The sequence below is a fragment of the Sitophilus oryzae genome, unplaced genomic scaffold (assembly GCF_002938485.1).
Source record: "Sitophilus oryzae breed Bouriz unplaced genomic scaffold, Soryzae_2.0 scaffold_119_pilon_pilon, whole genome shotgun sequence".
Classification (NCBI taxonomy): Eukaryota; Metazoa; Arthropoda; class Insecta; order Coleoptera; family Curculionidae; genus Sitophilus; species Sitophilus oryzae.
Genome location: NW_022145837.1, coordinates 403,383 through 418,817, shown reverse-complemented (window position 1 = coordinate 418,817; position 15,435 = coordinate 403,383). Strand labels below are relative to the sequence as shown.

At 34.4% G+C, this 15,435-nt stretch overlaps 1 protein-coding gene across 3 annotated transcripts in view; it reads right to left on the bottom strand.

Annotated features, from left to right (window-relative positions):
• Positions 1-9,543: 9,543 nt before the first annotated feature.
• The window catches only part of LOC115891805 (transferrin-like), a 39,640-nt gene continuing 33,748 nt past the window's right edge, over positions 9,544-15,435 (bottom strand). For all 3 annotated transcript variants that reach the window (XM_030912367.1, XM_030912368.1, XM_030912366.1), the window contains exons 11-12: positions 13,682-13,959; positions 9,544-10,105 (exon numbers count right to left, since the gene is read on the bottom strand). In XM_030912367.1, coding sequence (XP_030768227.1) covers positions 9,923-10,105; positions 13,682-13,959 — 461 coding nt within the window. In that variant the 3' untranslated portion in view covers positions 9,544-9,922. The remainder of the gene's footprint in view (positions 10,106-13,681; positions 13,960-15,435) is intronic.

Here is a 15,435-nt window from a genome sequence, read left to right as displayed (position 1 = left end):
AAATGGTAAATATTTTTTTTTTTAATGAAGAAAAGCGTGTAGGATTATTGGTTTAACTTTTCTTCACCATACAAGATACGTTGACCAGTGAAAGTTACTTATGTTTTTTAGAGAACGGTTTCCAATGGTGTTCTAATTTTGTTATGATTTATAACTTATAAAAAGACAAAATATATTATTAAACGGCTCTTTACAATTTACATTACACAAACTAAAACTTAAAAAAATAATCAATACATATACGATTTATGGTATTTTAGAAAATGTTTAAAAAATCCGCAATTGTTTTGAGTACATAAATGCATCTTTTTAAAAGTGAATTTCTAGCTATTGTCACAGAACGACTGGTCGACTTAATTAAACTTCTCCTGTTCCGCCTCTTCGAGTGCCTCTCATAAGTTCTTTTGTAAACCTTGCCTATTGTTAACCATACCGCGTAAAAAAATCTAAAATGGATAAGTCGGGTGACCGAGGAGACCCATGCAATTGGTCCACCTCTTTCTATCCCTGAGTCTACTAAAATTGCTTTAATTTGAAATAATTTTAATTGGCGCTTTAAAATTATTTCAAATTAAAGCAATTTTGAAGGCCTATAAAAAATTATTCAATGTCATGGAACTATTTTTTTTTTGATAAATATACTGAAAATAGTCTTCTATTTCAGATTTTGTCCTTGAATTGGGTATTTTATTTTTTGTGAAAGATGTATGTAGACTCAGGGATAGAAAAAGGTGGACCAATTGCATGGGTCTCCTCGGTCACCCGACTTATCCATTTTAGATTTTTTTATGCGGTATGGTTAACAACAGGCAAGGTTTACAAAAGTTTTTAAAGCGCCAATTCTTCCCCTAGGAGATGCAAGACCTTGTTGTTGGTGGGGAAGCTCCTGGTCAGGTGCTGGGGGGAATCCCCCCTAGCACTTGGCTTGGTCTAAGAAGCATCTCACTCATCGTCTTGTCCCTGACTGTAGTGTCGTGGCCAGGGAATTGCACCAAGACATATAACGACACCGGGCGGGGCTACGGACAGCCTCAACCTACCCCTTACTTCTACATGCGGGGCTCTGTAGAAGTGGACCGACTGTCCCTAGCGACTCATAGGAACACTATGAGATCTGGTAATAATAGTAATAAAAACATCACCGGTGAAGCTGTGGGGAAACCCCCTAGCGACACTGGGAACAGTAACAATGAAAGTTCCAAGAGGCCAAACCCAAAGAGAACTACAGGAGAGGTGGCTGACACTTGCGTGAGACTATCCTCCGCAAGTGGCATACAAGCTACCACCTCCAAGCGTCGGGAGCCTACCTCCTACCTCTAAACCCAACAGGCGACACAAGCTACCATTTCGTCTACCCGGCCTGGGTCGTAGCTCCTCGACTGTGAGGGACACGGGTCTCCGTAGGAAGTCCTGGGACTGTATGATGAGTTATAACTCAAGAAAGGGGGACACAATAGATCTCTAAGGTCGCAGAGATTAACCCCCTCCCACTTATTCTAAATTCTAATTCTATTCTAAAGCGCCAGTTGATGACGTATGAAAAATACTCCCAATCACATTGCAGAACCGTGCTCGTGCGCCAGCCAACAACTGGGAACATTGCGATTTGATTTGACCAGCACCACCTCAACTCAAGGCTAATTAACATGATATGGGCAAGGCAAATATGACGGCGAAGGCAGCGCATTATTAAATTCTTTACCTTTAAACTGAAAAGCCGGTAGTGGTTTCTCGTTCCGATTTCATACCAGAAATAATTAATTATCTCTAGTTTGTTGTGCTTCTGCAACACGTTTGTTTAGTTCTTAGTGTTCAGTGCATGGTGTGATCAGAAAATTGTGATAAAATAACAAAAAAATGTAATAAAATTCCAAACCAGACATTCCACATAGGGAACTTCAAACTTTTGTGCTTGTCGTACTCCTCTATTATTAATTATTTTAAAGTAAGAACTAGAAGTATTTACAAAAATCTAAAGATAGGTATTAAAGGGTAGGTATTAACATTTTATTGTAGCATACTTTTTACATGCTCTGTTCCAAATTGTTACGAGAATTATAGGAGGGGTCCCAAGGTTTCTGCTTTTATATTCCCCAAAAATGACGAGCTTCGTAAAAAATGGTTGACGGCTATTAAAAGAGATAATTTCACTCCTACTAGTAGTTCTCGGGTAAGAAGTACATTAAATATGCCTCCAAAAGGCCAAAGGCCAAAGTTACCCTAGTGAGGATGTAGTTATGGCTACTGTTTACACTTACCTTACAAGATATTGACAACATTCACATTTGAAAATATACGTGGCCTGGATGTAAGTCTTTTTTCAGGTCACAATTGACACTCACATACGTCAGAATTTATTATTAAATCCGTCTTTTTCAGAATAACCAATATTTTTTTTATAAAAAGGTATTTAGTTTTTTTTATATATAAAATCTTGAAACACATATTACATTTTTTAGTTATCTTCACCTATTGTAGTTCAAATTTATTCCCATTTGTGTAATGCTGCAAAACATAGGAAAATATTCCATATTTTTTAACCCAAGCCAGTGTAGTTTACACCAAGAGTATTTACCAAGGCTTTTACTAAGACAAGTAACTTCCTATACTGACCATAATAGTATATATATTTATCAAACGTGCATTAAATTCTAAACTATGATAGGTAAGTGTTTGGAATTGAATATTTAGTTTATATTGCTATTTTCTGTCATATATTTCTGGTTATTTCTTTTTCCGATGATTTTGAACACCCTATATATGCTACCTCAAGTTTGAATATTTACACACTAGTACACTACCTACTTATTTTCTGAGAAATCAGACCTTTTTATAAAAAGTAACTAACTGATGTTTTCATAAAAGTAATAATACAAAAAATTCTAAGTATATTAAAAAAATTAGTGAAATATTACATAATCTAACCCGACATTTGTGTGAAAAATGTCTATTTGGAAATAAAACAGGTTCTATAATACGCGCCAAATAAAGCACTTCTATCTCCACCATATTGGAAAAGGTTGAATTGCCTTGTGTGGAGGTGGTGGCGGGTCAGCAGTCAGCGTGGTGGTCCGGCCGTGTTGCCGCTTTTCAGCATGCCAGGTGTGACGTATTAAAAATAAAGTGCCGATTTTTATTCTGAGCTTTTTTGTTTTTATTTATTCTCTTAAGAACGACTTCAAATTTTTTGAAAGTGAGATAGCAGAAAATTCTAGAATTAATTGCTTTATTCAATTATGCTAATTCCAAAATATAGTGAAACGGTCCATTATGATAATGAAATAATTTTTAACATTTCTTACATTGTGGGGGGGGGGAAGTTTGGTGTGTCATAATGAAAGTCATGTTGGAACCACTCTATTAAGAGTCCATTTCACTAGTCCGAAAAAGTAGCAAAATAAGCGTTCGGCATTTAACGTTTTATGTCAAACTGGCTAGGTATTTTTACACAAACGAAGAAGAAAATTAAAGATAAAGGATTATACTAAATCCGTCGTGTGGCACATTTTTAGATAACTTGTTCATTTTTAAGATTTTGATGGTCAAACATCAACAAAATAAACCTTATGTTTGGACTAAATTTTCTCAAAAATAAAAATATAATTTAAAATTCTGTTACAGGAGGGATATAGATTGAAGTTTTGTGATTACAGTGATATATAATTTATATGGTTTTGTAACAAATTGCTCGCTATTTTATGGCAAATGCTGAAGCTCTGCAAGCCCTAATCTAAGGAATTTAAAAATTTATATTTTTTCGCTGAAAGCACGTGCGTTTGGAATTATGGGTGGCTTAACACGACAGGATCGGGCTAAGGTTTAGGCAGATTTCTGAAATCTAATACATATAAAAAATTGTCTTGTCACAGTTTTAGATACCGTACTCCTCCATAACGGCTTAACCGATTTTGATGAAATTTTATATGTATATTCAGTAGGTCTGAGAATAGGTTGTTATCTATTTTTTTATAAGTGGCAAGGGGGGGCCCACCCCAATTTTTTTTATTTTTTGGACAAAATATTTAATTTTAGTTTTTTTACGATGTGGCATTAAAAAATACATTTAACACTAAATTTTCACTTTCAAATAGGGTTTTTTTTTAATTTTTTGTTACGTACTTCTCCGTAACGGCTTAACCGATTTTGATGAAATTCTATATGTATATTCAGTAGGTCTGAAAATAGGTTGTTACCTATTTTTTTATACCCTTAAGTGACAAGGGGGGCCTACCCCAATTTTTTTTATTTTTTGGGTAAAATATTTAATTTTAGTTTTTTTACGATGTGGCATTAAAAAATACATTTAACACTAAATTTTCACTTTCAAATAGGTTTTTTTTTTAATTTTTTGTTACGTACTTCTCCGTAACGGCTTGACCGATTTTGATGAAATTTTATATGTATATTCAGTAGGTCTGAAAATAGGTTGTTATCTATTTTTTTATACCCTTAAGTGACAAGGGGGGCCTACCCCAATTTTTTTTATTTTTTGGGTAAAATATTTAATTTTTGTTTTTTTACGATGTGGCATTAAAAAATACATTTAACACTAAATTTTCACGTTCAAATAGGGGTTGTTTTTTTTTAATTTTTTGTTACCATACTTCTCCCGACTTCTCCGTAACGGCTTGACCGATTTTGATGAAATTTAATATGTATATGCAGTAGGTCTGAGAATTGGTTGTTATCTATTTTTTATACCCTTAAGTGACAAGGGGGGCCCACCCCAATTTTTTTTATTTTTTTGGACAAAATTTTTAATTTTTGTTTTTTTACGATGTGGCAATAAAAAATACATACAACACTAAATTTTCACTTTCAAATAGGGGTTGTTTTTTTGTTACCATACTTCTCCCGACTTCACCGTAACGGCTTGACCGATTTTGATGAAATTTTATATGTATATTCAGTGGGTCTGAGAATAGGCTGTTATCTATTTTTTATACCCTTAAGTGACAAGGGGGGCCCACCCCAATTTTTTTATTTTTTTGGACAAAATTTTTAATTTTTGTTTTTTTACGATGTGGCATTAAAAAATACATACGACACTAAATTTTCACTTTCAAATAGGGGTTGTTTTTTAATTTTTTTGTTACCATACTTCTCCGTAACGGCTTGACCGATTTTGATTAAATTTTATATGTCTATTCAATAGGTCTGAGAATAGGTTGTTATCTACCATTTTTGAGATTTTGATGGTCAAACAAAGTTGTATTTATTATACTTAAAAAATATTGATTGAAATAAATTTAATAGTTAATTTAATTATAAGCGATACTTTCTTATAATTTAAAAATAAATTTTAATTTAAGTTCAGGGTTTAATATTTTTTTCTTCAAAATTAATCGGTACCCCACATCGTTCAACACGTCATTTAAAAATATAAGGTTTATAAGACATGTCTATATTGGAAAGAGTATTATAAGTTAAAATTCCGTTACAATACAGACATAAATTAAGGTTTTCTGATTACAGTTATATTTAATTTATTTTTTTAATAAATATTTTTTATGCTGAATTGTGAAGCTCTGCAATTTGTTGTCTGTGGTCATATCGTCAGTTTCGCGTAAATTATATGTTACTTGTTCTATTTAAGCAAACTGATGGCATATTTAGTTTTTTCGGTATTTTTTTACTTTATTCGATAGAAAATGACACTCTGAATAGAATGACATATCATATGTCAACTTTTGACATTTTCGCATATGGTTTATTTGAAATTATAAAGGAAATTATAACATGCGGTTCATAACGATAATTTGACTCGAAATACCAGTGTGAGGTATCAAATTATTCGTAAAAAATGCTTTTCCCAAATATGCTAATTAGCCACCCTCGTTCTATTTGAAAAAATTGAGATATGATTAAAAATACGATTTGAGCATTTTCTAACTGGCCAGGACAAGGCACTAAAAACATTAGACGATCAAATCTATTTTTCCAAGGCTACTTGATTGAAATTTAAAATTCAATTTCGTTTTAAGCGAAAATTTCAAAAGTTGACATATGATATATGATATGTCATTATATTCAGAATGTCATTTTCTATCGAATAAAGTAAACAAATACCGGGGGTGCCATTTAAGAATCAAAAGTTGTAGTCATTTCCGGTGAAACAAGAAGTGACCAAAAACAATTGAATACGTCAATCAATCCTAATTTATGTCATATACTAACATACCAAATCTCGTTTTTTTATCTGAAAAAATAAGAAAGTTATAGGGGTGAGCCACTTTTGAGACGCACCCGGTGTAGAAATTAAAATAGACAAAAATTTCTTTGAAAGTCAAATGTTGCCAAAGCTGGAGAATTTTTATTTTAATTGTCTTTATCGGAAATGAATAAAAATTCTTTTTTTTGAAACCTTTGAGCACACTTTCCTGATTAAATAAACGAATTGGCAGATTAAAAAAGCTTTATGTTGGTAGTCATGGCAAATATTACCGATTGCATTGAGATTTTTCTTTAAAAATCGGATATTTTATCACTTTCGACTGTAATATTTTTTTTCTATTTGACATATGACATTTTAAATTTTGCTCTGAGTTTTTAAAAAAAAATTAAATTAAATCTGCGTTTTGTGTACGTAAAACTGCGATTTTCATTGCAATAAAATATGAAAACCACTAAATAGTAGGAATCAGCGACTTGTCTCATTATACTAATCAATTAATTTGAACAGGTAAAAGGATTACAGGGAGCCCCTTTTGTCATTAAACCACGCTAGATCGAAAACATTGTTGCCTAAGTATTGTCGCTTTTATTGAAATACATAATATACCGTATGATCGAAAAAAAAACGGCGTCCAGTTGACTGGGAAATGACGATCAACAATATTTCCCATGCATATATAAATTTACATATAATAAAACAATAATTAATAATAACCGTCTATCAAAGAATATAATCGAAATTATATTACCATAGAAACGCCCCTTGATTTTTAAGACTGAAAAAATTCAACAATATACAAACGGTATGGAAATTTGGAAAAGTATAAACGGGATTAACCATTTTAGAACAAGCAAAATTTTTTATGAAGAATACATTTTTCTCAAAATGTCAATAATAAAAAAGTTTTTCCACTTGTTTTTCCACAATCCGGGGACATTCTGTAGAATTATATAGAATTATTTATGTAATGGAATTATATTATTATTATTATTATTATTATTATATTTACGGTAAATAAGAATAATTAAAATTATTCTGGTTTATGACAAATTATTCAGCTCTATTGGCAAAAAAAAAAATACTGGCTATGGAATTTTAGCGATCATATCAATTTTATTATCAATGAATTTATTAAAAAATCTTATTAAAATAGGTTACAACATAAGATACCTGTTTGTCTAGATGTTAATTTGTGATGTTTGCCCTTTTTTTCCTATTTTATCACATATCAAAAATATTATAATATCAAAACCGTTCTATTTAACTAGTTTTCTTTTTGTTAATATAATATATTAATAATTGTTAATATAATATATATACAATTATTAATTAATATATTAAGCATACATCATTTTGCCTTTTTCCGCAGCATTTATGATTATGATAGTTTTTAGGTTTCGTTATAATAGGATTTAAAAAGCCTATCATTTTTGTTTATAGTTTTTCTGCAAATTAAAAAGTCGATAACTAAATAATTTATAACGTACTGAATTAACTAAATTTCAAACTGCAGGTACAATACAAATAATCAGAAATAGGCCTACGGAACATCGCGTCCGCCGTGTCGCCATATAAAATCAAAGTCTCGGGCGGCGAGGCCCGAGTGGTCTCGCGCGCGGCCTATTCGTAAACTTAATTTAGGATAACAAGAAAAGTATTAGCATTAGAAAATTGTACCAAGTTTCAAAACTTTTTCAATATTTTACTTTATTTCATACGCAGATACTAAGTAAAAATTCCTTCAAATAAAAAAGTTTCTCGCTTACCGAAAATCATGATACAATAAAGTTAATGTTTGAAGTTTAATCCATTTTCAAAAAAATACACTCACTATGGAATTTTAATTACCTCAGCTATCACCGCCTATGTGTTCTCAATCGATTAAAAAAAGAGTTTGTGAATAAGTTGATTAGTTTAGGAGTTATCGCGTAGGAAAGATAAAAAAACATGGTTATACATTTTGACATTTTGCTAGTTAAAAATTTCTGACACCCCAAAAAGGTCGTAATTAGTTATTTCACATGCACAAAGGCCTAACTGATAATCCTGTATAGATATCATGTAGTTATACCTCCAAAAAAAATTTTTGACACATTTTGATATCGTTTTTACTCCACTGAAATAAATATGGGAAATATTCAGATGTGATTTACACTGAATGCGTCCGACCAAAAATCAGGCGGTGGGGGATCGTGAACGGACCGCCTTCCACAGCACACCCGCTCTACCCGACCCCTGAGACCGACCCGAGCGGTGTAGCGCAAATGGACTCTTAATGCGCGAGTATCTAAATTTAACTTTCTAACACGTCTTAAAAACCTTTCTCTAAATAACGTAAATAATGTTCACCGGTCAACGTATCCTCGAAACTGTATGGACAAGAAAAGTTGAACCGATAATCCTAAACGCTTTTATTCATTTGAAAAACTCGTATTTACAATTTTTATTTATTTTTAATTTTCAAAGATTGGATGTGACAATTTCACATCTTTGAGAGCAACGACGATTGAACTTGTTTCCCTGGCTAACTAACTGAAATTAGTCAAGAAAGATAAGAATTGGCTATAACTCAGTAATTTTGTGAAAGAAACATATTATACCGTATATCGCTAAAAAGCTTAAAAATGGCGCTTTTTATGAAGTCATGGCCAACTATGGTTTCAATTAAAAAAAACATATGTTTGTGTCATATGTCAAAAATGACAGGCTTTAGAAAAAATCGGAGAGCACATTAGGGATGCGATTATCTACAACTTTTATCTGAAAACTTTTTGTCTAAAATAGATTATAATGGAATTAGGGACAATTTTTAAAATAGCCAAAATTTGTTTTTTTTTTCGAAATATCTAGTAAGCCATCAACTTTTTCGAAAAACTGGAAGGAGCATATTTATGACCCCACAAAACTGCAATTCTTTCCCCCACTTAACTGACTCTCTATCTCCAGTAGTTTCCGAGATACCCATAGAGAACATCCTAGGAAACTCACCCTGTATAATTTTATTACTTAGTAATAATAAAGTAAGAATGCATCTTTCTCAAAAGTTTTTTCTCTTGTAAAGACAATCGGGAGACATACTGTAGAGCTTTTTCGGAAAGCTGGATCACTCTTATTTGCTGAATCTTAGATACCAGTTAATTTTTACAATAACCCTACTTAAGCAACTGTCAAACCACTCGAAAAACAACTTCAAGCGATGCGCACATAAACTGTTCAGATTTTATTGCACGCACACATTCCATACAAGGTTTGAATAAAACAAAAATAATAAAAAATTCTTTATTTAACATTATTCAAAATTGTAAAGCACCTTGCGATTCTGCTTTTCTAAACATTATAAAACTATGAAATGTAAAAACTACATAATGTATGTCTAGTTATGGACGTATATTTATACATTAACAATACTTCATAAATTAAGGTAACTTATTTATTTATATTTATATTGCTATCAATATTTGTACGTAATACAAAAATAGTATGTAATTTGATACATTTATTGTACAGCGAACAATACATAAAGTTGAGAATTATATTCATAGAAAATATATCTATAAAAAAATGTCAATGTCATAATGGTGTGTCAATTTTTGCAAATTTCATTTAACTATATACATTTATATATTTCCTAAAAATGCTAAATGTCCTAAGTAGATACCACAAAAAACAGTACGCATAAAATATATAAAAATATAAATTAAACAGTCCTAACTAATAGTTTTTCCCTTTAAGCGTAGGTATATTTATTTATAAGAATAACTTCACTAAAATGAACACTAGTATGGCAGAGATCGTTGTAGGAATGATCCTTTGAGAGGCACTGTGAGGTTGTCGGGTTGTTGAGCAGGACTCTGAGTCCCTGAGGAGTTCCTGGAATCGCGCTACGTATCTGTTGCCGCCGCCACTGATAGTTATTCCAGGGGTGGAGTCCTGAAAAAAGCATTTTAGTATCTAACTGATGTCTACGACAGACAAATAATCTTATTAAAAATTAAAGTGTTGGTATTTTGGTTTGGTTTGATTTGGTATTGATAGACAGGGACGTATTAAAAAAATACTGTAATTGCCTTTAGATGTAAAAAGTCATATTCTCCTGGAAAATGTTTATGGAGAATTTCTCCATAAGAATTTATAGTTTATTTTGTGTTCAATGTTGCTTTGTATTTCGTAGAAAATACACTTTTGTTGAAAAAAAATTGTCTTTTTTTCTGATGTTGTTTAACTTATACAAATATAATATAACTTCATACTGCCATGATAAGAATTTGGCTTGATTTTTGTTTAAAGCCTAAATTGTTTATGTTTCACTATATTTTTGTAGGCAGTTTTTGAAGGTAGTTTTAAAAATTTTAAAACGTAGTTAATACAAAAAACTACGCGTAGGTTTTGGCGTAGTTTTTTGCTTAATAAACTACTTAACAACCCTGTTGATGATATGAATATCAAGTTGAACTTCTTTTATAATAGTGATCGTGATAATATTGTGGGTTTTCAGGACCAGGAGAGGGGGAAGAGAGAGTTTAAACCAGCTCGGGTGTCTAATGTTGTTATGGTAAGTGGTATCTTTACCAATTAGAAGCAATCCCTAGCTTATTTTTTTTTATCACACTACATGCACAGGTAAACATTCGAACGGAAATTGTATTTGACGCAAACACTAAAAAAACTGACAAAAACCAAATATACCTATCACACAATAAAAAAAATAAAACTAAAAAACAAAATATATCACTCATGAAAAGAATGAAATAAATTAAGCCGCACGCTACTGACTCAAAGCTGCCGTAACGCCCGTAACTGTATGTTGTCGATGACAAAAACTACGACTGACTACGACACTGGTTAATTTCTGTTGCTGGCGCCCATAATGGCGGTGTGCGCAAGGATATACGCGTAGAGTTCCCGCCAAAGCGAGTCGGCCTGCCGTGGTATAGGCACAAATTACCTTTAACAGATGCGAAAGAAAGCGACTGCATCGGAAACCGCTCGGCAAACCCCACACGCCTATTGAGTGGTGTAAATACACCAGTCGTTTAGTCCGGAAACCTATGCTGTGTCGTATTCGCTTAATCTAACATGTTAAAATACTGCCGGATGAGGAATTCAAGTTCGGAGATGTGGGTTTTAATGAGGTCAGGGACGTAATACTTAACTTAAAAAATAAAGATTCGCGTGACAAATTTGGGTTCAGTGTTAGGATTATAAAGATGATAAGGGAGCTTATCCTTATACCGCTAACAAAAATAATTAATTTGTGCTTTAGGGAATGCATTTTTTCATGTTGTCTCAAGGAGGCTGTTGTTGTACCCGTATTCAAAAAAGGGGGACAAGAATGATATATCTAATTATCGTCCGATTTCACTGCTTCCTGTTTTTTCAAAAATCATTGAGAAATGTATGGCCTCAAGAATGGCGTTATTCCTTGAAGAGAATTTATTGCTGAACGACCAACAGTTCGGCTTCAGGTCCGGACGCAGCACTGTGCTGGCTATTCTGGACCTCGTGTCATTCATCTTGGATGGCTTTGAGGGTAGGGAACATGTTGGCGCGGTATTTTGCGATTTAAGTAAAGCCTTGGATTGTGTGTCTCACGAGTTGCTCATTAAAAAACTCGACTATTATAAATTAGTGAGGGTAGTGTTGCCCTTTTGAAATCCTACATGGAGGACAGAATACAGAGAGTGGTCGTTGATGGTGTGTGGTCGAACCCAAGACCTCTTAAAAATGGTGTCCCACAAGGCTCAGTACTGGGCCCTTTACTTTTTTTGATTTATATAAACAACTTACCACATATCCGACGTGACGACCACTACGTTTTATTCGCAGATGATACAGCGGTCTCGGTCAGAGGAAAAGAACTAAAAGACCTAGAGGGAGGCGCGGATGACGCTCAAGCGAGGGCGGCTGACTGGTTCCGGAAAAATAACCTAGTTTTAAATGAGGCCAAAACAAATCGTGTAATTTTTTCTTTGAGGAGTGTGCCTGAGGACTGTCGCTTCTCCAGGGAATCTGTTCCATTTTTAGGGGTTCAGTTGGACAGTGAAATGAGATGGAATGCTCATATTGAGCAACTATGCAAGAAGCTAAGAAGCGCGCTCTTCGTTCTGCGTAATTTGTCAGGTACTGTTTCCTGTTGCGTATTGCGGACGGCTTACTACGCTCTTTTTTTCATTCTGTGATGTCCTACGCTGTTTTGGCTTGGGGTCACGCACCTCAGTGGCGCAGGGTTTTCGCGCTTCAGAGGAGGGCTGTGAGAGTTGTCGGAGGATTGGGCTACAGGGATGATTGCAGGGAAACCTTTAAAATGTTAAATATACTTACTCTCCCAAATCTTTATATATTGGAAAATCTATTATATGTTAAAGCCAATACGGAAAAATATCCCACAAATGCTCAGCACGGCTCTCATGACACTCAGTATCCCTATACATAGATTAGAAAGGTCTCGAGATGGACCTAGATACTGGGGTGTGAAGCTTTACAATAAACTCCCGGATGGGTATAAACTATTGTCCGATAAGGTGTTTAAGGGCAGGGTTCGTGGCTGGTTACTTGAAAATCCACTGTATGATTACGACGGAGTTTCTTTCAAGTGATATACATATTAATCTCACTTGATGGAAACTCCTTCTACAACAGAATGTGGGAACTGGAAACTCCCACCCTATATTTATATTACAATGTATTAACTAGGATATATAACTGTCATTGTATACCCATCTAATATGATGGTTTTAACTTTATGTCTTTTGTGTTAATTTTTAAGTTAATTGTGTTTTATATATGTATTTTATTTTATATTTTGACTTATGTACGCCACTATTTGTATGGCATTGACATCAATAAATTATTCTATTCTATTCTATTCTATTCTATTCAATAGAAAAGTAACTATTTTGTCACATCTTTAATTAAATTTTGTTAAATAAATTAATTTTTTATACTATAAATATCTTTTTTTTCCTAATCTCCTACGAACTGATATAATATGACGAGCAATCTATTAAATTACTGTGAGATTATATGCCTCGATAACATATTGGTGCAGATTATTTTCACCCAAACAAATAATAACCCAAACTATACATTGATGCGGATTGTCTATGAACTCTTTCTGAAGGTCACAGAAACCTGAACGCGTAATTCGGTGTTCTTTCGCATCTGTTGTAGTTAATTTGTGGTATAGGCAAGTATAGGTTTGGTGCATTTCAGTTGATTTCAACAAATTCCGACCGCAGCGCTTCAACGGCAAAAATCAGAAATTATCAGTACCTGTTTTACGCCGCCGTCATGTTGATGGCATTAAAATAATATTGAAATCGTGGTTTTGTCATAATATTTAAGTATTTTAGTTTTTTGCTAGTGCAGTTATGGAGGCTATAAAACACTCAGGTACGAGGTTTGTGTGATGTAACGCTGTTTCGGGTAGTAAAAAATAAGTGAAAAAAAAATTGAACTAGTCGTGTGAATTTCGTTGTAAAAAATAATTGAATTCGTCCAACTTACCGGAAACAGTAAATCGCTGACATTGTCAAACTTGTCAAACACCTTGAAGGGTTTGTTCAAGTTCTGACCGAATTCTTTTTCTATGCTTCTGAGCAGAAGGACGACGTCATTGTATTTAGGATTGTCCCTTCTGATCAGAATTTCACCAGCAGTGATGGTAGCCAACGGCGTTTCCTCGTCAGTGATGGTTCTGTCAATGCTGACCATCGACCCGTTCCTAGCGATCACTCTGTATGTCGAATTTGTGTCGTATAATAATGTGTTATTTGGTGGCAAATCTAGAAAAAAAAATATTTAAAATATAAAAGGTATCCTGAAATAGTGTGTTTATGATAAGGCACTTAAGAGTCTATTACGCTGTACTGTTCTGGTCGCTCTCATGGGTTGTAGAGAAATTAGGCAGCTAAGGCTTAGCCCGATCCTGTCGTGTTAAGCCACACCCAAAATTCCAAACACACGTACTTTGATTAAGGTTTGCAGAGCTTCAGTATTTGCCACAAAATAGCGAGCAATTTGTTACAAAATCATATAAATTATATATCACTGTAATCACAAAACTTACAAAACCGACACTAGTAGATGAACTACAATCGGATGAGATTCTGGGAATGGTCTCGGATCTCACACCACCAATCCAACTCTTGACGCGCACCTACAACGTCCTGTTTCCGGATAGGAACGAATGGGATAAGCCGAGAAACGGCTTATTACTTGCGGAAATGTGTTGGCGCAGGAATTTACTGCAGCAGTCCAAAGACTGAGATCTACCACAGTCTTGGAAAACACACCACAATTTTCCAAGCTGAGCTATATGCGATTGAAACCTGTGTGCAACTGCTGGTAGAACAGCAATACATCGGGAAAGCAATAAGCATATTTTCGGATAGTCAAGCCGTGTTGAAAGCACTTGAGGCAACGAAAAGTACGTCCATGACGATTCTTCATTGTAAGAAACTACTCAATATATTAGGAGATGGAAACAAAGTGTCGCTAATATGGATACCGGGACATGTCGGCCTAGAGGGAAATGAACGTGCTGATTCCCTCGCCAAAACTGGTGCAGGCTCGCCATTTGTGGGCCCAGAACCGACACTTAGCGTACCAAAAAATCTCGCAAGAGACAGGCTCTGTGAATGGGTTAGGGGTGTGACGTTTCGGGACTGGTATGACAGTCCCGGAATGGAACATGCCAAGACAATCCTAGCAGGGCCATCCAAACGTAGAACAGATGAACTCCTAAAGGCAGGTAGGAACGGAGCGCGTACGCCTACTGCAGTATACACGGGCCACTGCCGGCTGAGATCACACCTACAGAGGATGGGACTGGTGGAAAACGCCGAATGCCGACTCTGTATGGAAGATGATGAAACAATGAAGCACGTTATGTGTACCTGCCCCGCTGGGGGCAGGACCAGGTTTGAGGTGTTTGGCAAACCCACGCTAGACCTATCAGACCTAGAAGACATATCACCCTCGGACTTAACGGCCTATGTTAAAAGGCTGGGTCTTGAGGGTGAACTTTAATGCTCTTTTTCTTTTAAAGAGCTTGTAGAAACTGAGCCACAATAGGCCCTCGCGGCCTCAGTGTAGGGTCCCACCTGGGACTCACTCTTAGTAAAATACAAATACAATACAATCACAAAACTTCGATCTATTTCCGTATTGTAACGGAATTTTAGATTATGTTTTTATTTTCGAGAAAATTTAGTCCAAACATAAGGAATATTTTGTTGATGTTTGACCATCAAAATTTT